We start from the raw sequence: 24,882 nt of genomic DNA on the forward strand, positions 1-24,882 counted from the left end.
GATAGATTCCTTCATCATACTATAATGATTCAAAGTAAATATTATTGATAAGCAAGAAGTGGTTTACTGTAAGCAAAAATTGGGATTTAGTATAATATTATCTAATATTTCACAGGGCTTTTTAAATTTATATTTTTGGCTTTTGGCAATATCAAGATGCATCACTATACAGGTGCCCATGACCTTAACTTTGGTGACTTCAATAGTGCGTAATTAATTAAAATTAGCAAGTCTTCAAAATACATGTACATGTAAGCTTATGTACATTAGCTTGTAAGACGTTCATATTTATATTCATAGAATTTAAACAGCTGATTGTTGCATCATTATGCCCTGCAATGTTTGCAGTTACTAGTGTTTCATAATTAAAACCAGACATTTGAAAAATCTTTCACATATATTTTAATTCTTGTAAACATGCTGATTAATTACAGAAAAAAAATCACATTTGACAGAACAAAATATTTCAGAATATCAAAGTTTGACAAAATTATTCACATAAAAGTGGTACTTTTCTCTTCAAAGAAGTTGCACACAATATTCATTAATTGCACTGCATATGCACCTTAATATACATTGAAAAACTTTATAAACACTAGCTGTCCTTGCCTTTCTTTTACGACGAATAAAAGAAATAAAATGATGTGAATCATATACTGGGGGGGGGGGGGGGGGATTAAAAACAAACTTTTTATAAAAAAGTTTCAAAACTTTGACACCCCCCCCCCAAAAAAAAAACCTTTCACATTAATACTCTGAATGTATTCATTTTAAACTTGGCAATTTGACATTTGAAGTTCCATATGACCATATACACTTTAAAAGAGGTGGAGAAGAAAATAATTTCCTGAAAGGTAGGCAATTTTAAAAATTAATCTATTATCTTTTTTCTTTGTTTTATATACAAAACACACATTAAATTAAGCAATTCAATCATCCCTATGTTTTCAATGCAGTTTTCGAGTAAAAAAAAATATCAGCCTTAAAATCTAATAAATTTTATTAAAAAAGACTTCAAACATCATACCATATGATTGAGAATATTCTATGTTTGAGCGGTGAAAAAGTCAAAATTAAAATGGAGATACACTGTAGGTGTACCAACAATGTTTACAAAACATTGTCGAAGTACATATGCATGTATCTTTAAAAATTTGATACGATAACAAAGCGATAATACATTTCATCTGAAATAAGGAGAAATAATTATTGCAATACGATTAAGTTGGTAAAGCAGGGACATGATGCGGTACAATTTTTTCAAGGTATATTGTATGTTTCATGGTATATAGTCCCGACCTTTTACACTGTTCATTTTCAGTTTCTCGTGCACATCATTAATACAAAGCAGCAATTTATAGTGCTGTAATTCAAACTTATATAAACCTGGACTTTTGAATGTACACATGCACAATCTAACAGTAGATTTTTTCTTTTGCTAGGTGTATGTCTTACACCTATTTACATGCATTTGTTGTCTGACAAAAAACAAAACAAAAATACACTCACAATTCTAATGGACACAAACTTTATTGCAAGGATGCCATTTAAATTTCACATCAACCAATCTTTGATTTTAATAAAATAGATGAGATGACACTGATTAAGTGATATGTGACATGATAAATCACTGTCTTTCTTTACAAACCAGTTCAAAAGACAAATTTAAATTGCCACTGAAATATGAAGTACAGTTGATTGAAAATTTACATTAATAATGGATATGACAGATTGCATGCAGTTTCAAAATAGGTAATGCAATTAACATACATGTATAATAATGTTTATCAAATGATAACCAAAAAAAATTAAATCCAAGGATTAATATTTCTTCATATTTTGCAACAACAGGTCTTTCTTCACATTGCACAAATGTTATTACAACCGGGTGTGTTTTTTTCTTTTTTTAAAACAAGGATTGATACAGTTTAACAGGTTAGTCAGAAAGCAAAACAACACTTGCTTCAACAAACTTTAAAAACCAAATCATGTACATGTGTTAAGTACACAAATCTGAATCTGAATTGACTGTATACTTGTACACATATGGCAGTAACAACACAACTTTCTCTCAGGTACTGGGGGACTCTATGGACTCTGTAGTGGGTGCACTCGATTCATTCTCCAGCTCGTCTTTGGCGTCAGTAAAGCTCTCCTCATCACTAGCGTTATCCTCTTCTTCAGTCACTCCTTCCGTTTTCACATTGTCCTCCACTGCTAAACCTTTCTCTTCTGTTCCTTCATCTACTTTCGTATTAGTTTCGACCACAGTATCTTTTGCTGACTCTTTACACTCTGGATCAACTGGCTCTGGCTCTGGTGTTGGTGAAGTTTGTAAATTTTCACACTTTTCCTCTGTAGTATTTTCTTCAACAGCTTCATTTTTTACACTAGCTTCTAAGGACATATCAGGTTTGCCACTTTTTTCAGAATTAATCTGATCATCCACAGGAACAGTTTCTTCTTTCACTTTCGTATCTTCCACACTGTCATTACTTCCCAAGTCTGTGTTATCATATGATTCAGACGCTCCTTCTGAAACTGCCACATTATTTGAATTATTAACATTATCTGATATAATATATTCAGTTTGTCCAGTCCCAGGGCTTTCCACTTGGTCCTCCTCAGGACCTCTGTCCTCTTCCACTTTCTTCCTGTCTGATGAAGCTGATGGATCCTCTAAGGACAACGGTTCCTCGAGGAGCACCTGCTCCTGGTACAGTTCCTCTTGTGATGCATTCTCATCTTCCATCACTTCTTTGGTTGGATCGTTTTTCATTTCCTATAGAATAAATAAGCATAATAGAAATAGACCATTAGCAAAAACTCATTGTATGGGTCCAGTACATCATCAAGAAATGATCAACAGCCTATTTTTACAATCATTTTCAAAATTCTTTGTCAAAATTCATGTTATTAGTTTGGGTTTGACAAAAGGTATTACCTGTTTCGATTAAAGTTATTGCATATAGTGCTATCACATGTAAATCTTAAGCTTCTAGTATTCAATTACATAATATACTACTTTTACCTTTGGATTTACAATGGGAATGGCAGCTTTAGCTCTCTTTGGAGCTGATATAAAACCTCTCATTTGTAACTCAGGAGGATAATATATTGTCTGGTTCCGGAACAGTTCCTGAAATAAATTAAAAATTGTCATTTTACAAATATCTTCACTGTTCTGAATTTGAATGAATACACACATGTAATAGGTACTCAGCAATTGTATTTACATGTATATTCAATATTCACACCTTTATCACCCAATTCAGGGTGAAAATTAACAAATGGCATTTTGACAAAACACTGAGCAATTTAAAATTTAAAAAGGCATGTACATATCCATAACAACACTGACAATCAAAAAGTGGGACCTGTTTCACATCATGAACATAGCTATTGAATTACCTGTTGTGTGGCCTGAGTTGGACTTTGATGGGCTCCTATTGATGGTTGCTGTGTTCCTGGGGGTGAGGGGTAGCCTTGCTGATGGGTGGCCAGTGCTGGTGGGGGGTGATTGCCAGGAGGAGGGAAGCCTGCCATAGCAACCGGAGGCACCGGGTAGCTAGGAGTGGCAGCGTACAGCACTCCGGCATTGCTGTACTGAGGGGGTATCATTTGGACTTGTGTTGTCATGGTGGCTGGCTGGGATCCAGGGAAGATGTGCTGAGGGGTAGACATGGTACCGCTGGGCACAGCTAGAAGAGTACAGAAGCAAGAGAAGTGATATTGTCAGCTTCATAAATATTGATATATCCCCTCTCCTTACATCAAATTCCACAGAAGTTACTAATCCATCAAATTTAACAAAAGTGAAAAGCCCTCAGAGTACCGGTACATGACTGTGTTTCAAGTTTAAAAAATCAAAATACTGGTAATACATGTAGTAAATAATAACTATAAAGGACTAAGGTAGATCATTCGACCAAATCATTACAATATTAATCTACACTGTTGAGACAGCCTTATTACAGTGATTATTTCTGCTTACCAGTCATAGGGAACGCCACAGTAGCTATAGGGGGTCTAAGCATGGCAGGGGTAGGGTGTGCGGAGAAGCTGGCCTGACTCGCTGTGGAAAAATCATAACCAGATTAAAGCAAGTGTTCATCTTGGTAATACATGTAAAAATACACATCTTTATGATATGTGAATATAAAAGCTGTGGCGTGTACAATCAATATTTTCTACAAGGCTGAAATGAAGGAAAATTTTGTGTGTGGTCAAGTGTGATAAGGATGTGCATCTAGAAGTCAGATATCTCAACACCTAAATTGAAGGTTTAAGGCATAAAGAAGAAAGTATGCAAATGAATTTTTTTAGAGCTGAGAATAAAACAATTCATCTCATGCAAAAATCTTTTAAGGACATTCTGTAGTTGATGGTCATTCACTAAAATACTCATAAAAATAACATTTATGAAACAAAACAAACACAAATCTTCATACTGAAGTAAAAATGGGCCAATAGCATGCAGTGGAACATATACCGGTATTATAAACTTATTTTCTTCAGGCATAACAAAGCTATCAGCATTATAGAAGTTTCTACTCTTCCCTCTTCCTTATATAGTAAATCACAAATGGATATCTCTTATTGAAAAATGTATTTTATTATACGGGAATGCATTAAAACAAAGGGAACATGGATACATAAAATTTATAGCTCAATATATTTAGATTTGTCAGAAAATTACTGAGTAATTTTATTAAATGTAAAATAATGCAAGAAACTATTATTTGCAGTTTGATATTTATAACAATGTTAGAACAATGTTTAGAAAGTTCTTGATGAATTGCCAACAAAAATGTTCATGTACATTTTATGTGCTGAGGTGACCAAATACAGTTGTTTTGTTGTGTTTAAACGATTTAATGTTTCTAATTCTTTGATCAATTTACTGTAAACTACTTTAAAGTGAATTACATTAAATTAACTGTGAACATTCATTTAAAAGGTTTCCATATGAAATATTAATTTTTTATTTTTTTAAGAACTGACTTTCAATGGGTTTCCTTTATTAATAATAGCTCTGTATCAATGACAGATTTACCAAGTATTATTTACATACATTTCAATTGCAATTTTCCAAAGTTAAGCAAAAGCATTTGTTTAAAGCATACAAGCAAGAACTAAGAATCTTTACACATCTGAGCCGTCGCTTGGTCTCGGACTTCCATTAGGAGCTTGCCAAACATGTTTTGGCCTTTGAAGTTCTTTCCCGTGCCCCAGAAGAAATTCACCACATCATGAGCGAGTGGTTTGTTGCCGGTAGCCAGAAGGGCCGAGCGGAATTTCTCCACCTGTTTGAACTTTTCGACCAGTATGTCTTTCATGACCTTACATCGTTTACTTATCCAGGATTCCGACGGGTTTATGTTTTTTGACAACATTTTGACTTTATTTGCAGTGTCTGCTTTTTTCATTTCTTCAGCTAACTCCTTTTTGTTATGGTACATGGCTTTACTGAACTGATATGCATGTTCTGCGCTATTAAATTGATTACTATCCCAAGTGATTGCACAAGGGAAAAAGTTTGAGAGTGGATTTTCATGTCCTTTGATGAATACAGTGTCTGAAAAATAGTACATGCAATTGTATTGTAATTGTAAAATTTCAGTATCAATATTAAATTTAGATATATACCTTTTTTATTGTTTTTTTGGTTTATAACAATTTAATCACAAACAAAATAGCAATTTTCAAATCCTGCTTAAATGACTAAATTTGTTTCAATATGTTCACTGCAAACCTAAAAATCTGCAAACTATACTTGATTTCAATGAAGAGTTATACAGTTGTTGATACATTTCCTTGTCTGAGATCAATTCGAAGAATTAAATAATTGAAATTATACAATTTAATGTAAATTTGTTGAAACTAGCCTCTAAATAGATCTGAAACATATGATACAGTAAATTAAACCAAACATGACTTTTTATGTATGTACATGTATATTTAGGTCATTGCATTTAAATGTTGATTATTAGAACTACAACTCTTTCATGCATTTACCATTACCGGTAATTAACTCTTTTGCATCACAACTTTTGGATGCTTTTAGAGGATACTGATACATGTATATGGAGCCCTAAGAAAGAATATTCGTGCAAATACATGCAGTGCTACTTTGTCCCATTAAACCACTGGTGTCGAAACAGTTAAATTGCTGAGAGACACATTACACATGTATGTGCATATATGTACATGTACATATATTCCAATATTGTCTTACCTTGAGGATAAAATTTCTGTCCCTCTATTGGCTGTTCCGTGTAACCCCCTACTTCTGGCATGTTACGCTGTCGCTGAGAGGAATAGCGCTTAGGTTTACCTCCCTGTTCTTGTTTAGTGTAGGATTTGTTGTCAAACTGCTGAGACTGTATTGCATCTTCTGGTGTAAGATAAATGGAATAAATCATGTAAATTAGTTCATAAAATGGATTCATATGCCATACTAGGCAAATGAATTTTCCGCATTTTCATTTTAGGCAAGAGTACCTCAGTCATCACTACAAACAACAAAAATTCATTATTTAAAGCCAATAGATACATCTCATTATAAATGATATGATAAATCAAAATTATCTATGAACCAATAAAATCAAACCTTGTTTTCCCTGCGTTTCTGCTGGCACTGGCTCCTCTGGCACACTGGGTGGAGGCTCCTCCGGTCCTCGACCAGACTTCACACGCCGCTCCTTGGAATAGGACTTCCGCTCACCAACATTCTGTACAATCACAGACTCGGCTACAGGGGCAGCCTGAGGCTGACCCTCCCTCTGTGGTGGTGGGGGGAAGCCCTGTTTACCACCCTCTGCTGGGGACACTGGGGGTGAGGTGTAGGACTCCTCCACTCCTTCACCTGTCCCCTGAGGATCACCCTCTCCAGAGTTCTGCTTCATTCTCTGGAATCTTGGAGGAAAGTTTCTATCTGGCTCCGGTTTCCTGTTGGCCGGACGCCTACTTCCCCTGCCCCCTCTGGACCCCCGCCCTCCCCGTCTGTACCCATCATTATATGACCTTTCTTCTTGTTCTGGGCTCACTCTTTCCTCTCTAGGAGAAGATGTCCTTTCATTATTTGACCTATTATCCCTGCTTGAGCGGTTATCATAATCACCCCTTTCATACTGATCTTGTTCCCTGTTGTCTCTATTGTAATACGACCGATTATCCCTTTCTGAACTATTTCTCCCATCCCTATAACTCCTGTTATCTCGATCCTGACTTGAACGCTCAACTTGACTCCGATAGTCCTGTTCATTTCTTCTCTCATTCTGGTAGCCTCTGTCTTCCTCATACCGCCTTGGCCTTTCCTTGTAGCCTAGCTCTGGGAATTCCTCACGGTTGTTAAAGTCCCCTTGATTGGACCTGTTATAGTTCCTATTTCTGTTGTCATAGTAACTGTCATTGTTCCTGTATCTGTTGTTTCTTCGATAACTTCCTCCCTCTCCTCTTCGCCTGGGGTAACCTCTTCCACCTCGTCCGTTTTCGTCGTACTCCTGTCTTCCACCAGACCTCAGACTGTTGTAACTGTTCCTGTTCTGTATATTATCTCCTTCAGGTATGTAGTCCTGAAACCTGGCTCTTTGTTTAGATCGTGGGCCCCTACAAACATTAAATCAAACACCTTATTCCTTCTGGAATTAAAAAACCAACAAATTAAAGATCCATGTACTCTTGTTATAAAATGATCTTAAATTACCTTAAATGATTACGAAGATACATACATGTACATGACTTACATATAATATCAACAAATGCATATAAAGGGCTTCTTTTTTTTCATTAATCAAATAACAGATATAATTTTGTTGATAAAACAAACTTTTATCTAAAAATTCTGAACATATCAAAATTTCAGCATATATTTTAAAAGATTTTACCTTGGACGGTTGCCCCTGGGTGGGGCCTCTGGGGGGTTATTGCTTTTGGTTATGTCATAGCCATAAATACTATACAACTCTGCCCTTGTCTTGGGAGCCTGCATAGACTCATTGAATCTATCATGCTGCCATTTACCCTCATCTTTCCACAATTTTTTCTTTGGTCTGTTAAAAATAACCAAAAATAAGAATTTATTTTCTAAAATGAAATCTTGTGCATGTTAAATCAACACAACAAAATCAAAAATAATTGTGCTGCATTATAGTACTACAATTTATAATTAAATTGGAGCATACTAATAACATGTGCAGCAAAGAACCAAAATGAATACACTGTATACAGGATTATTTTCACCCTTCTACACATGCAAATGGTTTCGCCCCATCTTAAATTTGCCCAAACACTCTTGTGTATCAAAGAGATAATTTGGGACATTGGTGTTCGCCCAGTCTTAATTTCAACCCCTGACAATGAGGGCAAAAGGGGCAAAAATAAAACAGGGGCGAATATTTCCCTGTATACATTTAATAAATTTGAAGATCATTTACATTTCAGGTTTGAAAATGTGAAAAACTGTTACTTTTTGTCGTCCTCCTCCTGTTCGTCCATTGAGATTCTCATGTCATGCTCATAAAAAGCGCCCCGCTTTGGAACATAGGCTGGATTCTTTTTGTCTTCGTCATCGTCAACATTTTCAGCATCAGGCTGTTCCTGTAATTTCAAGTAGATACATGAGAGTAGATCGGAGTTTATCGTAATTGGAACAAAGGAAGTAAGAGAAAAGCTGTCAGTGCGACAGAAAGCCAGGTTTTCTTTTGTGAGAACAGTATCTGTAATCTATTTGTCAACCCTGGATTGATAAACATTATCTATCCAGAGAAATGGGTACTCTATATGCAATACATTGTCAAAATATAACAAAGTTCAACAGATGGTATTTTTTCCCATAAATTATCAAAAATCCAAATCCAAACAATATGCATATCTCTGATATATGTACATTTAATCTGCAAAATGATAAGTCAGGGGTTTTTTTAGGGGTCGTAGGGGGCCTGTATTCGGCCCCATTCCCAACGGTAAAAAGTACGTGTTTTTCCCAATTTCATCACAGAAAATTCCCAAAAGTTAAAAACAAATATCGTTTAAGAAAAAAAAATTTGTCCTCAAGTTCGTGAATCGGGGTTTTAAAAATCGAAACCGCATGCTCCAAATAAGGGCCGCCATATTGTGACTGGCAACCATGTCGCACAATTCAAAATATTACAGAAAAAAAATAATAAACTGGATGATGCAAAACTGGTTAAACCTATTACAACATACTTTTCTAAAAATATGGTTACCGAAAGTGAAACTTAATTACGTCTTATTTGAAATTATTTAGAGAAATGTAAGGTATGACATTTTTCCCAATTTCATCCGCATGTCGCTATTTTTCCCAAATGGAAAGGCCCAGGCCCTTGTTTTTGGAAGCTAAAAAAAACACGGTAAGTACCTATCTTGAAAACAGCAGGAGTCATCCAAACAATAGGGGTACCCTATATGCAATCTTATGTGGAAAAAATGACTGAGTTCCACAGCTGCTATTTTGTTCATAAATTATCCAAGTAATATACACATCTCTAATATATGTACAATTGATCTGCAAAACAACAACTTCTAATCTTGAAAACTGCAGGTGGAGTTATCAGTACCACAGGGGTACTTTTATGGCAGTCGCCCGCCAACCCACCATTTTCACCATTTCCTTTGGAAAACCCAGTTCAAGATTAATGGTTCAATACCTCTCCATCTCCACTCTGTCTCTCTTCATTTATCCCTTCATCTCCTTCCACAATAACACTTTCATCCTCTTCGTCATAGGACTCGTCATCATCTTCTTCACTTTCATCTTCATCAGTCTCTTCTTCCTCTTCATCTGTCTCTTCCTCCTCTTCTTTATCAATATCCTAGAAATTAAGATATAACATATATCAATAGCGGATATAATTGTATCGGCCTGTTTAACTATAATTACTATCATAAAAATTCAATTCAAGTTGAAAAAAATGGTACCTTTTCAGATTTTGCATTGCTTTTTAAAAGTCTTGATTATATAGGCCTTTAACATATTTCATTATTTCAAGCTTAGTAACTGATTATAAAATCTAATCAAGAAATAACTTGCAAGTTTGTGCAATTGTCATTAATATATGTATAAACCCTATAATGACAGTTCAAAAAAAATCTGACCTACCTACCCCATTTTTAAATTCAATGAAATAGGAAACACAATTTTTTTTTTTTGCTTTAACAATAACTTTGTCTCAGCAAGTGTGCTTGATTGGTAACTGGAATTTTTGGGATTGGTGCAATTACAATCAAGTACGCCAGAATTTGATTCTGATGTAGTTCTATCAATCCCATGTTAAGAGGAGGTGTGAGAGGAATTAAAGATCTCAGCAATTACTGTATACATTCCAATTCCATGCAGTTTTACTTGATTGGTGGAATTTTCACAACTCTTGGAATTGAATTCTGACTTTACAATCAAGCATGCCCAACATTACCTTTTTTACAGCTTGTTTCTGCTCGCCCTTCTCAGTGTCATTTGTTGATGCAACATTTTCACTAGCCTAAATGAACAAATTCAATTGATTAAGCAACATAATTTTTTGGTGAAAATAACAAATCCATGCAGTAGTCAAATTTCAGAGTTTAATGCTAAATGTAATTATTATCTCTTTTCATAACTTGATATTTCAAATCATGGGACATATATAAAGCATACAGATCTACATTAAATGTCCCAAATATTAGTATTTCACTTCATTGGCCTTATATAACAAGTAGGGCCCGTTGGACGGTTTGACTCCAGTTTGGTGGTCAAACACCTAAATGGTATACATTTTTACCTATTAAATGGGACTCATTTTTCATTGATCTCGGATTATGTTTTACTGAAGAAGAAGTGCATCATGTTAACCTCATTCAAAAACTACTGTCAATGAAATTCATCTTTGAGTTATTGTATAGATAATGTGTTTCTGTCTTCAAAAAGATTGGTTTTATTCAAAATAAAACAAGGCCTAGCTCATTCCTCGAACTCTTTTTTACTTTCGATTCCTATCATCCAAGCAAGTGAAAAACAATTTCAGTCAATGAAAGAATCATGAAATACGTATATTAATAAGGCGTTCGACCACCCGATGGGAGTCAAACCACCAAACGGGAGTTGGTGCCTAACCTGATGAAGATAAAAATATCCTGATTACGGTATAAAAATGAAAGTTCCTATGACGGAATGTAATATAAAAACTTCATAATATCAATCATCTAATCATTTAGAAGTAAATACTTTCTTGTGACTAAACGCTTGTTATTCATTCGCTTGTAGAAAAAACGCTAGCTTATGTTCTACAAATTCGAGGAAATTCGAGACATTCACCATGTTCGCTTAATTATTCTGATATCTCAAAATCATAAGTTACAAAATTACAGGCAAAATAAAAAATTATATGTTATAATTGTTTCATACACCATGCGTCTGCTCGTTTTGTGAATCCTCCTCGCTCTCGGCTTCTGAATTTCTTCGCCGTCGCCTATCCGCCATTTTCTCAACAAAACCCGTGCGGTACCCCGTCAATGGGTTTGAGATCTCGATCCCGAGCCAATAAATTTAGTAAAGAAAAATTACTCAATTTTAAAAGATGATATTCGGTCAGGTAGCACCAGGGAGAGGGCGAAGGCTACCCCTTTTCCTTTTTACGGAACATATATATTTCCAGAGGCATAAAGAACATGTTATTTATGTTTCTGATGGTTCTAATATTTCCATATAGAAAAAATGAATCTTTGAGGAGGTGCCCTCCCAAGTTTTGGGGGAGCAGGTAAAATTTTCAAATGTAATTTAAGTGTCTTTCCTCCCCCCCCCCCCACCCCCAACGGATTAGGATCTTTTTTTAATTAAAAGATACCCTTGCTCTTACAATCGAATTTGGATAAGTCTGGTCCCTTACTTTAAGAAAAAGGACGCCACTACGTGCCTGACTGAAATTTCAGCGCAGAATGTTTCTGTCGCATAGGCGTCGGAACCGGGGGTGCTAGGGGGGGCTTAGCCCCCCCACTTTTTTGCAAAGTTATACCTAACCATTAGAAACATAGCATGATAGAGGGTTCAGCCCCCCCCACTTTTTCTCGCAGGAAAGACTATTGTTCGTAAATTTACCTTGAAAGATTGAGAGGTTAGATTCAGAAGCATACTAGCCCCCCCCCCCCCCCCCCCCCACGGATTAGGAATTTCATGATTTTGAGAAAAAAAAATTTGGTAAGTAATTTTTATTTTTTTGGAAGTATAGGTATCCCCCCATCCCCCCCCCCCCCCCCCCCCCCCCCCCACGGATTAGGATTTGCATGATTTTGGGAATTACTTTTTTCTCAATATTTCTGAGGATTAGTCTAGCCCCCCCACTTTCAATTTGCTTCCGACGCCTATGTGTCGCTATATAAACTGACAAAAAACATGGTTAAAGGTAACAAATTAATCAAGTGATAAGGCAGGGAAGAGAAGGGAACCGGAATATATAATTGATTGACTGAGAGATAAACTAAGGATAGCAAATATATTAACGACAGCTACTGGTTAGCATAATTATACCCGGAAGAAAGACGAACTTTCAATATCTTAATTTGATTTCACGTCTTTGAAAATATTGTTTTGGAACTGCTTATATTGGAATCATGAACTGTTTCTTGGTAACCATTTCGTTTCTTCATTTCGTTGTTATAAACGTCATTTTAGGATTTGGTAAGTCAATTTCAATTCGATCGTTATTTAAAACCTAGATGTATGATAGGTGGGGTGGGGAAGTGACCCAGCTGTAACCTCTACAAACATCTAAATACTTGCTTGAAACATGCCTTTACAAACAATCATTATTGTATTAAAAACCGCAGTGCGTAATATGTGTGTGTATATACTAGTATGTTAAAATAGTATTTGCAGAGACATAATTAAAGGCCTAATTGGCCGGATGTTTCATTATTTATTTTGTATTATCAGAGATCGACATAAATACAGTTGAACTTCAATATCTCGAACACTATTACATGTAACTCGAATTCAATGGATAAGTCAAAGTGATCTGTAAGTCCAAACCACTTATTTTTTTAAGCATTTTGTCCTCTATATCTCGAATACACGGATATCTCGAAGGTTTTAAATGGTCCTATCTAGTTCGAGATAACGAAGTTAAAAAATTGTAATTTGTATATGTAATTTGTTATAACTGACTTACGTACTTACTTCCTGGCTTACTTACCCAGCTATATCTGGTTATCATATATATAGTCATATATTTACATCCACTAAGTATTATTCCCTCTATTTCTTACGGAAACTTATAGTTAATTCATAGCTCTATAGAAACAGCCAGACTGAAATCTACACGCCCCGTTTATCGATTGGTCGAAAATTACGGCGGCTGAAACTGACAAGAAAGTGACAGGATTGAATTTGACACGCCCTGTTTATCGATTGGTCGAGACCTGCAACTACCTAAGAAAAATCACGGACTGCACGAACTAACCATGATGATGTCAGACTCAAAGTCTCACTGAAGACGATTGGGCTGTTTCTTTTAGCTAACGTACTTACATGTATGTACATTAACAGTAGTTTAGCGAATTTTACTTACTTTTTACGCTCAATTTATTGATTAGTTAAAATAAAGATGTTAATATAAACAATAAAATGCTCACTTTGGTGATTCATGTGGGTTATGAAGGTAGCGATCATTGCAGAAAAAGTTTACCTAACGCGCTAACGCGGGTTATGTATTTTTTCTGCAAAGTCGCTACCTTCATATCCAAAATGAATCACCAAAGTGAGTATTTTATTGTTTAAATTAATGGAAGATACTCTTGAGATATGCTTTGATGCAAAATTATATCGATCTCTGGATTGCACAGCTAGATGTATTTGTCCTGTCTAACGTTTTTAGCCGGGCTCTGCTGAAAGCAGAGTCCTGGCTGTAGGCAGGCAAATCGCCAATGTTACTATAAATAGAACAACTTTAAAAGTAAACAAAAAACCGAACAGCATCGAAGTAAAAGCTTCCGCTATACCAAATAGTTACACAAAGAGCCACGTTTTGTCAAAAGTGTTGGCATTTTTTTTTTATTTCAAGAGAGTTGTCTATATCTTTTAGTTTTCTTATTAATAACGTGTTTTAAAAACAAGACTATGCATTTTGGACTCATACAATGCGCATGAATTTCTATGGACTTCTTTGCTGCGCGGTGAGGAAATGGAGAAAGGATATGTCCTTTACAAAAATTTAGAGTATTGATAATCAAAATTTGTCATGTACAAAACTCTAAGACATTTGACGTTTTTACTATCATGAACTTCGATAAACGAGTAAATGAGATTAACCAACATTTGAACGTAACAAAATCTTTTTCCGAACAAGAGCCATATTCAAACCCTGAGAAAGTATTTTGATTAAAATCGCGCTAAAATTTAGAAGAAAAACAAAATAAACAGAAATAAAATCTTTGACACGATAGATATATAACCGTTACGCTTGTTGCAAAATTCAAGGCAGCAACTGTTGAACTGACATATTTTTGTTTATAGCCGTTTGCAAAATTTGGTCGCTTTCTGACGATTTGCCGACATTAAAAGCATGAGAGAGAGAGAGAGAGAGAGAGAGAGAGAGAGAGAGAGAGAGAGAGAGAGAATTTTAAAACACACCAAAAGAGCCCCGCTTTCAGTACTTCAGTACTTTGATTAAGTATTGGTATTCTACATGGACATAATGATAACAGCTCATATGCTAAGATCAATCTAAAGAGGTTGGGGTTTAAATTGAGGATTTTCTAAAATTGTTAATACTAATACTGAAAAACTGTTCTGTATATGTAGATGATTTGTCCAGTGGAAAACCGACGATCACAGAACCACCCCAGAATGGGCTATGTGGTGAATCTGGGTGCCACATCGAGTACACGGTGGATGGGGATCTATCCACGTGTGCTATGACAGAGGAGGGTACTCCAGACACGTGGTATGTGGATTTGCTTCAGGTGGAGAACATTGCAAGGATTTGGATTAACTATAAAATGCCGGGTATAAATACGAAATTACTTGATTTAAAGTACCTTTATTCGGCGCTTATGAGAGAGAGAGAGAGAGAGAGAGAGCAAGCAAGCATCTGATGTCGTCTATATATATTTGTGTGAAGTCGGGTGAGTGTCATTGCGTCAATATTTCACACAGCAGAGCAGATATTGGCAAACAACTTTCCTGTTTTGACAGTCTAAGAATATGAATGAGCTTCTCTTAGCGAATTAGAAGAAAGCAGGTCAATATTTGACAGCTTGTTTTGATGAGCAAACGAGATAGTAACATCCCACAGCAAGTCCAAGCTCTTGTTAAAACGGTTCTACCTCGTCAAGAAAGTCGATTCAACGTAGACTCACTCTGTGTATTTTCTTATTGAATTGCAATTTCTTAGAAGCATTTTAACAAGAGCTTGGACTTTGGGTTGGTCAAGACAAATCTTACGCAATCGGTATATATTTTGCTTGAAACTAGCGTCATTTTTAACTAGTTTTGACGCAAGAAATATAAAGTTACGTCCTACTGAAAGTCCAAGGCCTTGTTAAAATGGTTCTATTTCCAAATTTTCCTAGATAAAAAAACAAGTCAACAACATTTAAAAGAAATACATTATATTATTACAAATAAATAATTATAAATATATTTGGCACGGAAATTGTACATGGTATTTATTGCAATTAGTAACTGGCAAAAATCTATAATTTTATTATGCAAGTCTCTATTTCATTAATTAAAGGCCAAATAATCGACGTAAGAAGTTGCGTCCGTTCTTTTGATGCTTCTTAACTTTCTTCTCTTTAGTTGATTTATTTTCTGCCTCCTGAAATCAATTCAAAATCACATTGTTCAATGATGTTGTCATAAACATTAAATAGACATGTCATTCTGTACCACAGATGATTTGACTTAAAAATGAATAATTTAATTAAAGTTTACTAAAACGTCTTCAGATTTACTGGCCAAATGCATTTTTTTTTCAATAATATAGAAAATGATCATGAAATATTATAGGTAATCAACAATTTCATTTTTACAATGTCAAGAATATTTTATCTACATGATATTCAGAACAATTACCATTGCTTTCATTGGTGGACCCCCAGCAAGCAACCCATCCCTCATCTTTCTTTCTTTGTCCAGGTGCACGTGATTTACCTCAAAAGGTAAAGGCGTGTCTTGTTCAGTCTCTCCAGTTTTCTATGTGTAGAAACATCAATGTAAAGGACATCTTTATAACCTGCTAAAAATCATTACGTCTTGTCACAATCAATCTATATAACTGTTTTTACCTTTTCTAACTTAAATCCATCCAGAGCCATTGGTCTTGACATTAGACTTATGTACACGTTGATGTCTTCTTCGTCCTGATAAATAAAAAATCACACAAAAGTTAGCGTACAATAACTATTGTCGTAAAACAAATTACTCCGATGAATTATAACAAAAATTCTTGCATGATACTATTGTCTAGTGAAAACATTTAATTTAATTAAAGAAACTTGTACGTGTAATTCCAAATTAGTATAGATCACAAAGCAGTGGCGTCGGAAGCAAATTGAAAGGGGGGGGGCTAGACTGATCATCAAAAATGTTGACAAGCAAAAGAAGAAAAAAAGGCTACTTCCCAAAACCATGGAAATCCTAATCGGGGGGAGGGGGGGGGGGGGCTAGTATACCTTTAACTTTCTAAAGTCTTACCTACCAAAAAAAAAAAATCTCCCACATCATGAAATTCCTAATCCGTAGGGGGGACTAGTATACCTATGACTTCAATTATCACTATTATTATTTCTTTTTTTTTAAAGGTAAAGTAAGGAACAGTTTGCTGCGAGAAAAAGTTGGAGGGGGTGGCTCCTCCACGATACTATGTCTCTGATGGTTAGGCCTAACTTTGCAAAAAAAAGTGGGGGGAGGCTCAGCCCCCCCCCCCCCCCCCCCCCCCCGGTTCCGACGCCTATGTAAAGTATGCTTGTATATATATGAAGTTTTCTTTCCTGAATGTCCACTAACCTCTGTGGAACTGTGGATGGATTCGGATTCAGTGCGAGGTACTACTTGGACTTGCTCTTCTGCCATTTCTTCCACAGTTTCCACTTCCTACAAGTTCAATATTCATTTAGTTTTCAAATATTCATTAAGTTTTCATTAAGTCAAGTTACAGGGGACGGAAACAATATTTAATACAATTTATCACAGAATAAAATGTACCTTCAGTGTATCGACAGCAGAAACAAATTTCTCACGGCTCCATCGCTGAAAATAATGAAACCAAGATACAGGTTATCGTTTCATGGCGGTGTTATTGCTAAATCGGCTTCAAAAGTAATTATTTCAGCAAAAATTTGAATTTCAGCAATATCTTATACATACATGCATCAACGAATAATTTCAAGTTGACCAAATCCCATAGAACAGCTGCAGTTTTACATGTTTTTAAAATTCTGTGATATAGGCTATATCATATAGCAGTGTTTTTCAAGGCTGTACATGTACCTCTAGATAATCTAACTTGATCCTCAACCATTCCATCAGTTGTCTTCCAGAATCAAAATCTGGCTTGGTTTCTTCATTAGTTGGTTTAAGTTGACTTATGTCGAGATCAGAAACTTCTGTTTCAAGTACATCTTCATCGTCTTCGTTTTCCATTTCCTGTGAACAACAACCATTTATTATAATAAATAATTTGTAGTTTAATATCGATTTAGTTTTCAAATAAGAATACAGAGATGGAAACGATATTTAACACAATATACCACAGGAAATTCGTACCTTCATTGTATCGACAGAAGCAACAAATTTCTCACGGCTCCATGTTCGTTTGAAATAGAAGTGGACCGCATCATTTGGTGCAAATGGCTGAAAATAACAATTCATTGTGAATATGCATAGACACATGTCATTGTCTCATGGCGGTCCTGTAATTATTTGTAAAAGCTAACAATTGCAAATTTTCCCGTTTTTAACCATTTTGGGGATGTTGATGTGTTTAATTAACACATTTATATTGCGAGTCAATGTACCTCTATATATTCTAGTCTCCTCCCCAACCATTCCACCAATTGTCTTCCAGAAACAAACTCTGGCTTGGTTTCTTCGTCAATCGGCGTAAGGTTACTTGTGAACAGATCAGAAGCATCTGTCTCTATTTCATCTTCTTCGTCTTCATTTTCTAATTCCTGTTAAAATTAAAACAATGGCCATATGTATATGTATATTTACATGTCTATAAATGTACATATTTATCGCCTGAGATTTAAAACATGTTCTTTCTTGTGCTAGTATTAATATAGCGAAATCTTAAAGAAAGACATAAAACCTTTCATTTCTTGTCTGTTAGAGTTGCCACGAAAACGAGATTTTTTAAACTTTAAAAAAAAAATTTTTTTTTAACCCGAAATACGTCCTATTTATTTTTGGAATGAGTGACATATTAGTTGTTCACTTACATCCAAGCATTCCATGTTAGAATAATACTGGAGGTCATCTTTTCTCCACTCTCGGAAAAAGTAATAGTGCGTCTCATCTTGATGTTGAAAAGGCTTAAATGTAATGAAATAAAATTAATATTCAGATATAAGCTCCAAACAAAATGTAAATGGATTTGGATCTTACTTCTGTGAATAACACCAAATCGTCGCTTACTTCTTCATAAGGAATCTGAAGTTCCAACCATTGCAAATATTCAGTCCCGGATTCGAACTCAACAGAGAACTTCTGGTTGCTTTCAACTTGATCATCATATCGTTTACCAAAGTCCTGTTTCAATGAAAAACAATTTATCAGGTACATGATCATTTTTTGCGTCCATTCCTTTTTTTTCCAAGAACATGTTCTCCCACCAACCAACCCCCCCCCCCAAAAAAAAAACAAAACAAACAAACAAACAAACAAAAAACTATAAAAAAAAAAAAGCTCGAAAAAAAATTTCATCCAGTAGGCTACCTCTTTGCACAGAACATGGTTCCTCAGCCAGTCCAGATATTCATCCCCATATTTGCAGTTGGGAGCAAACTCTTCATTGCATGCATTTTCATCATCAACATCATAATCATAGTCCTTTTCCTATAACAACAGACATCTTTTAGAAAAGAACAAAATCTAGCCCATGTTTCCTTGTCAACGTCAAACAAATAATTGCAGTTTCATGAAGAGCTATTTTACACTGACCTCTATAGTTTCTAGTTCTTCTGAATATTCTCGATATCTGAAAACATCCGCCAGTTCCTCTTCTCTGTCTGGGTCGTAGATCTGGGATATAAATTACTTGGTTGTTATATCAAATATTTCAAATATTTCTGTTTAAAATGCGTCAAATTATTATAAGATTTTCACAATTGTTGCAAAAATATTTGGATTCCTTTTTGTTGAAAAAACTTGTTGAGTGACTATACCAACCTTTAATAGCTTTGCTATTTCATCATCCTGTGTGCTTCCGTTGTTCCGAGATTTGTTGCAACATACAGTGGTCTATGGAAGTACAAAAGGATAATTGGAAAATTTACAAATTCTGAGCAATTTCATTTACATCATGTATTCATGTAATTACTCTAACCTTTGCAATGCTTACTCTAAGTTGTTTATCCTCTAATTCTCTCCTAAAGTTGTCAGTCTGGTAATCATGGAATGCGTTCGCTATTTCCTCCATTCTAGCCAGCCTGGCTTCAATGCTCCTTAAAAATTCCTCTCCGCTCATAAATTCTGGTTCCTTAAAGAAATCATTTGAAATGGAGCAGAATCTTAAAATTAAAAGGAAATATGTCATAGAACTTAACATGTAACTTTGTTTGCCCGTCATTGGATGTAAACAGTCTCGTTACAGGTTGGTATTTACCATTTCCACTTCTTTAAACTCTCTGCTACCTCTCTTTGTTTGCTGTGAAGCGTTATGACTTTCCTTGGATGCGACAGTAACGTCATAATGAATGACGTCATGTCGCGTCACTGTTCATTGTGACGTGTTTTGATTGTCTTGAACGGAGAGAGAGAGAGAGAGAGAGAGAGAGAGAAAACAGACAGTCAGACACACAGACAGAGAACGCACATCCAACATGTTGCAAATTGTAAAATGTAAAGATCAACGGTATTGAGAATTTTTGTTCAAAATGCATCCAACTGTCAAATGTAGCATTTGCAAAAAAAAAACGTAGATAAATTCATTTATCTTTTAGAACCCAATGAAATATATATCTAAATACGTTTCATGGTTTTTTTTCAGATCCTTCTGAAACTAAAAGAAAGGTTCACAACTATCAAGTTTTTCTGTCCAACACAACTCGACGGCAGGAAGGCTCTCTCTGTATCGATGATACTGGTCCAATTTTCCCCTTGCCCGGAGATGTGAAAAACTGTCCAGCTCTTGCTCGCTTTGTCATATTTCACAGTGCAATTTCTCATGGATCTGCAACCACCATCCATTATTCTCAAATATGCGAAGTAAAGGTGGAAGGTAACCCAGTTTTCTCTTTGAATTTGCAGAGTATATATTTCTGTAAGGCTGATACATGTAAGGCTTATGTATTAATTTAGATGTCGTACTAGCTTTTAAAATTCTTGATCAAAACTTTGAACAGAAGTTTATTAGGGTTTTTTTCTTGGCCTTATTCCGAGTCGTCAGCGAGAAGTGGGAAAAATAAAGTTATCAACTTTTCAATTCCTTTTCTTTCTAAAACACAGGCTGTAAAAGGAGCGGTATGTACGGACAATACTGTGACAAACGCTGTCCAGACAACTGTGGGGGTGACACGTGTACAGCGGACCTGGGAGACTGTTACAGCTGTACTGATGGATGGGTGGGACCAAAGTGTCAGACCCGTAAGGCAAACTCAAGGAAAAAAAGTCTTTGTTCATTCCATAATACATGTTAATTGTTATATCTTGTAATCGCACTGTTGATCTTGTATATAATTATGTAGAGTGTCCTTTCGGGAAATACGGATCAGACTGTAGAGAGAATTGCAGTGGTCACTGTCGAGGAAACATGACATGTGACCCGTTCTCTGGTTTCTGTAGGGAAGACTGTGAGTCAGTAGAAAGGAAACATTGTGCTTCACGTAAGTTAATAAGATTCACATTCGAATATTTTAAATTTTCATTATAAAATTACGAAAAATATGCCTTAGTCAGACCCCCCCCCCCCCCAAACTCAAATAACCGTCGGGACACCCCCCCCCCCCACCCCCCACCCCGGTGAAATTTTGTGGATCCATGCATGCATCGTATTCTATATCTAAATATGATTTTTCTAAAGGACAAAAAACATAACTGTCGAACGGGATTTTTTTAAAATATATTTAATATTTTGAACCACTTGATCCCTGGATGTAATTTATTTTGCAACATAGTACGTACAATTATAACATTACAATACGCAGAAAAAATGAATGGATAAGATGTTTGTAATAGAGCCTACACTGTTTATCCTACGTATTCTCATGTAACAGTGTGTATGCCTGGCTGGTATGGGAAGGATTGTTCCCGGCGTTGTAGCAAGAACTGCTTGAATGCTAGCTGTGATGTTACCCATGGCACATGCCTCTTTGGACGTAAGTGAACTGTGTAGGTATACATACCCAGAACGCTATTATCGATAAACACTCAGCTAACTTTTTTTCGTTTGTGTTCCGTTTACTTGGAATTTGAACAGCATCAAAATATAGTTTTTACTACATGTAATATAGATTATGTAAATATATGTCACACCAAAATTATTGGAATTTTTTATGGAAAATACTAACGTTATTCTTTTATCGATTTACTTTTATCTGCAGATAAAAGTGACCTGTTCGGAGTTTTTGAATGATCAGTTCATGTCTTTTTTTTTGCACTCAATTCTATTTTTTGCACTCAATTCTTCTTTTAATTCAAAGACACACTGTCACTACCACATCATGATGACGGCACCCCGATTGCGGTAGTTGTAGGAGTAACACTGGGCACCCTCTTTGTTATCATCATTGTCATTGGCACGGTTGTCATTGCTAGGTAATACGCATCCATACCCTATTTGCACCATATTGTCCCAGTATGAACAATTTTGGCCAATAATTTTGTTCACTTCATTGATACAGGAGAAGATGCAGACAAGAGGCTGGGGATCAGCAGTCGTCTAATCCCAAAGACGTTATAAACACCAGAGGAGATGTGCATGTACATGTTTATGAAAAACTGAGTTTTGCCAATAATCACATTTGACAAAACCCAAAAATACAGCCTCTGTGGTGGTTTTTTTTTTCAAAATATGTTGAGATTGCGATGACTTACTTTACAATTTATTTTTAAAATTCAGTTACCTCAAACTTTCACAAGAATATTGTTTTAATGATTTTAAACAGGAAATACAATCTGTTTTCAAAAACAAAATTTGAGCATACTGTTCCTTTTATAAAGGATTTTACAGATCCCTCTATTGACATAATTGTTCATAAATTTTATCAGGTACAGGTATATCAAAAGTAAAATTAAGCCTTAAATTTCTATACACACCTATACAACCTTTCCTTCACCACAAATATTTACTTTTATCATATAATTCATGGCATTTATATTCTGTTATAAATAACATTCAAGCCTGCATTGAAAATATTTATACTAGTAGATTGCAATTAATGTATACAAAAAAAAATAATAAAATGATGGACAACAATGAACAAAATTCACAAATTGTAAAAAATGTCCTCATATTTCACATGATCACATGAAGGATGAATTTGACAGAATGACTTGAACAGAAATATTTCTACATTCAACATAGAAACATCTTTTATATCCAATGTGTTGCAACCAGAGTCACCACAACAAAAACAGAGTCTGTGTTAGGTGTAGAGCATCACTACAATCTGCCGTGGTATTTTCTGGCCGGCTTGTTCCTTTAAAACATGACTTAAACTTTTCATAACATGAGGTCTGCCTTTGTCTTTTTCCTGAAGTCAAATTGAAAACATGAGCAACCCTCAAAGACAGACCATGAATATCATAAAATGAACTCCAACTGAATAAAAATACTGACAACAGTTTCCCAGGCTTATCAAAAATAATGCAGCAGGCATAAACAATTTAACATTCATCTATTTCTTTATCTATTTATCATTTATCCTAATGTGTTTATCAATCAATCTCCTCTTTCAAATGAAATCAAGAATAAAGTACATAACTTTATTTTCATATATTAAATCAATCTTTAAAATCTCAAAAAACAATAAATAGTATATGGTATAGCAGCACAAAAAGCACTAAGTTCTGCAACGAAGTTGGCAAACAGGACCTCTGCTATCCTGACATCTACAAAATAAAATGAATAATTATATTAAATATGAAAAAGCATTTATGGGTCAAGTTGCTATATAAAGTGGTAGTGAAAGAAAGTATTCATAATTGTTTCCTGACTTCAATTTGTTGAAATAAATATTATATATTAACTTAAAAAACTTAAATAATGGAAATTTAGTTACCTTCATCATGCTCTTATTTTGATTTCACAAAGAAGTTGGAAGCAGCAGGTGTTGATTTCTGGGACTTGATGCTGGCTTGATGGATGGCTGTTTTCGTGTGCTTTGTAACATCATTCATTCCACCATGGTCTACCCTAAAATCCCTCCAAAATTTTTTTTTGTTACTAATAAAGTTGAACTTATCTATTCTTCTTGTAGATAATGTATTACCTGCCAATCATGTGTATACAATAGAATATACCCTATCAATTTTACGACCTCCTAGCTACCATATAGTCAATAAATATATTCAATTGTACTATATATAAGTTAAACATACATATTGCACGGCAATATACATGGTTGTCATCCATTTACGATCCCGATAGCCATCCCAAAAATTGCGAATCTGCCTACCACTAGATAGAATGTTCTATCGTTAAAATGACAAATGTCCTACGGACCCGGTTTAACGATAGAATTCGTCCCATACACAGGTGCTTGTGGACTGGACCGTGCACTACCCCCCCCCCCCCTCCTTTTTTCTATATTTTTTTCAATTTTTTTTTTTATTTCTTTTATTAATTATCATTTAGCATTTTATAATCACACTCGTTTCCCCTATATATATAAAGATATAGGGGAAACGAGTGTGATTATAAAATGCTACCAAGTCGTGATATTTCTTTTATTTTTCGGCTGGAGACATATATAAGGGGTTGTTAATGATAATTAATAAAAGAAATTAAAAAAAAAATTTGAAAAAAAATATAGAAAAAAAGGGGGGGGGGGTAGTGCACGGTCCAGTCCACAAGCACCTGTGGTCCCATATACTCCCTTCGTAGCGAATAAAAAATTATTGCGTGGACCCTGAGGTCCACGCAGAAAATATATAAGCGAGGTTAAACCGGATGCAATGGGGAAAATTCAGCCTGCGCATGAGCTAGCCTGGTTCCTGTGCGTAATGGGTAGCTCAGGGAACCAGGCTGTACAATCGGCAATCCTCGGCTGATTCCGCTACGCTCCATACAAATGTCGAGTGCGCGAGACATCCGAGTAGTTCCGAGTGGCAATTGTAAACTTGTCGGTAAACAGTACAGAAACAAAGTATTCCTTTTAAAAAATGATTGGCATGTGATATGAACTATCAGTATTATGAAATAAGTTAATGTTATGCCGAAACTACAACATGCATCAAATAGCATAATTTGTAATGTTTTGTTGTTTTCCGAATACACAAGTAACTTAACTTTACTTTTATAGTAGGCGAGGCTAGAGAACTTCCCGATTAAATTTTTTAAGCATTTAAGTATGATTGAATAATTATGTCACTGTATAAAAGTTTAAATCTCAAGAAAAATGCATCATATAAATATGAAGTTTTTACACAACGCTGTCACTGCATAGTTAACAAAGTAGTGCGAATCGTAATGTGTGTACAAATAGTAGAATTCACCGAATGCC

At 35.3% G+C, this 24,882-nt stretch overlaps 3 protein-coding genes across 4 annotated transcripts in view; all 3 read right to left on the minus strand.

Moving 5' to 3' along the window:
- The window catches only part of LOC105345161 (uncharacterized), a 116,003-nt gene extending 96,087 nt beyond the window's left edge, over positions 1–19,916 (minus strand). Inside the window, exons 1-10 of the mRNA XM_066071469.1 lie at positions 19,824–19,916; positions 19,560–19,697; positions 19,388–19,459; positions 19,160–19,240; positions 18,935–19,054; positions 18,635–18,748; positions 18,439–18,531; positions 18,013–18,168; positions 17,762–17,848; positions 17,486–17,641 (exon numbers count right to left, since the gene is read on the minus strand). Coding sequence (XP_065927541.1) covers positions 17,486–17,641; positions 17,762–17,848; positions 18,013–18,168; positions 18,439–18,531; positions 18,635–18,748; positions 18,935–19,054; positions 19,160–19,240; positions 19,388–19,459; positions 19,560–19,697; positions 19,824–19,826 — 1,020 coding nt within the window. The 5' untranslated portion in view covers positions 19,827–19,916. The remainder of the gene's footprint in view (positions 1–17,485; positions 17,642–17,761; positions 17,849–18,012; positions 18,169–18,438; positions 18,532–18,634; positions 18,749–18,934; positions 19,055–19,159; positions 19,241–19,387; positions 19,460–19,559; positions 19,698–19,823) is intronic.
- Positions 386–11,532, minus strand: LOC105345158 (protein CASC3). 2 transcript variants are annotated; one of them, XM_034446468.2, is made up of 12 exons: positions 11,405–11,532; positions 10,437–10,502; positions 9,672–9,836; positions 8,471–8,601; positions 7,890–8,054; positions 6,614–7,611; positions 6,239–6,397; positions 5,150–5,578; positions 3,995–4,075; positions 3,412–3,701; positions 3,032–3,139; positions 386–2,782 (listed from the first exon to the last, which is right to left on the minus strand). In XM_034446468.2, the coding sequence occupies exons 1-12, from the start codon at positions 11,477–11,479 to the stop codon at positions 2,072–2,074; spliced, it is 3,378 nt and encodes a 1,125-aa protein (XP_034302359.2). In that variant the 5' UTR covers positions 11,480–11,532; the 3' UTR covers positions 386–2,071. The 2 variants fall into 2 exon arrangements, with proteins under 2 accessions (XP_034302359.2, XP_034302361.2); XM_034446470.2 differs by lacking the exon at positions 5,150–5,578.
- LOC136272896 (uncharacterized) lies at positions 15,615–17,239 on the minus strand. Its single transcript, XM_066075951.1, has 5 exons — positions 17,201–17,239; positions 17,003–17,089; positions 16,282–16,356; positions 16,070–16,189; positions 15,615–15,812 (listed from the first exon to the last, which is right to left on the minus strand). Exons 2-5 carry the CDS (start codon positions 17,066–17,068, stop codon positions 15,723–15,725), a joined length of 351 nt encoding a protein of 116 aa, XP_065932023.1. The 5' UTR covers positions 17,069–17,089; positions 17,201–17,239; the 3' UTR covers positions 15,615–15,722.
- Positions 19,917–24,882: the final 4,966 nt, after the last annotated feature.

Source organism: Magallana gigas, chromosome 2 (genome assembly GCF_963853765.1).
Source record: "Magallana gigas chromosome 2, xbMagGiga1.1, whole genome shotgun sequence".
Classification (NCBI taxonomy): Eukaryota; Metazoa; Mollusca; class Bivalvia; order Ostreida; family Ostreidae; genus Magallana; species Magallana gigas.

Excerpts from the sequence above, each read along its gene's own strand:
- LOC105345158 (XM_034446468.2), bottom strand. The coding sequence starts at position 11,479 with ATGGCGGATAGGCGACGGCGAAGAAATTCAGAAGCCGAGAGCGAGGAG. Across the intron at positions 10,503-11,404 it reads AAAACGAGCAGACGCATGGT|GCTAGTGAAAATGTTGCATC; the intron begins GTATGAAACAAT and ends TTGTTCATTTAG. Across the intron at positions 8,602-9,671 it reads GACAGAGTGGAGATGGAGAG|GAACAGCCTGATGCTGAAAA; the intron begins GTATTGAACCAT and ends TTGAAATTACAG.
- LOC136272896 (XM_066075951.1), bottom strand. The coding sequence starts at position 17,068 with ATGGCAGAAGAGCAAGTCCAAGTAGTACCTCGCACTGAATCCGAATCC. Across the intron at positions 16,190-16,281 it reads ATGGATTTAAGTTAGAAAAG|AAAACTGGAGAGACTGAACA; the intron begins GTAAAAACAGTT and ends TTCTACACATAG. Across the intron at positions 15,813-16,069 it reads GTCCACCAATGAAAGCAATG|GAGGCAGAAAATAAATCAAC; the intron begins GTAATTGTTCTG and ends AATTGATTTCAG.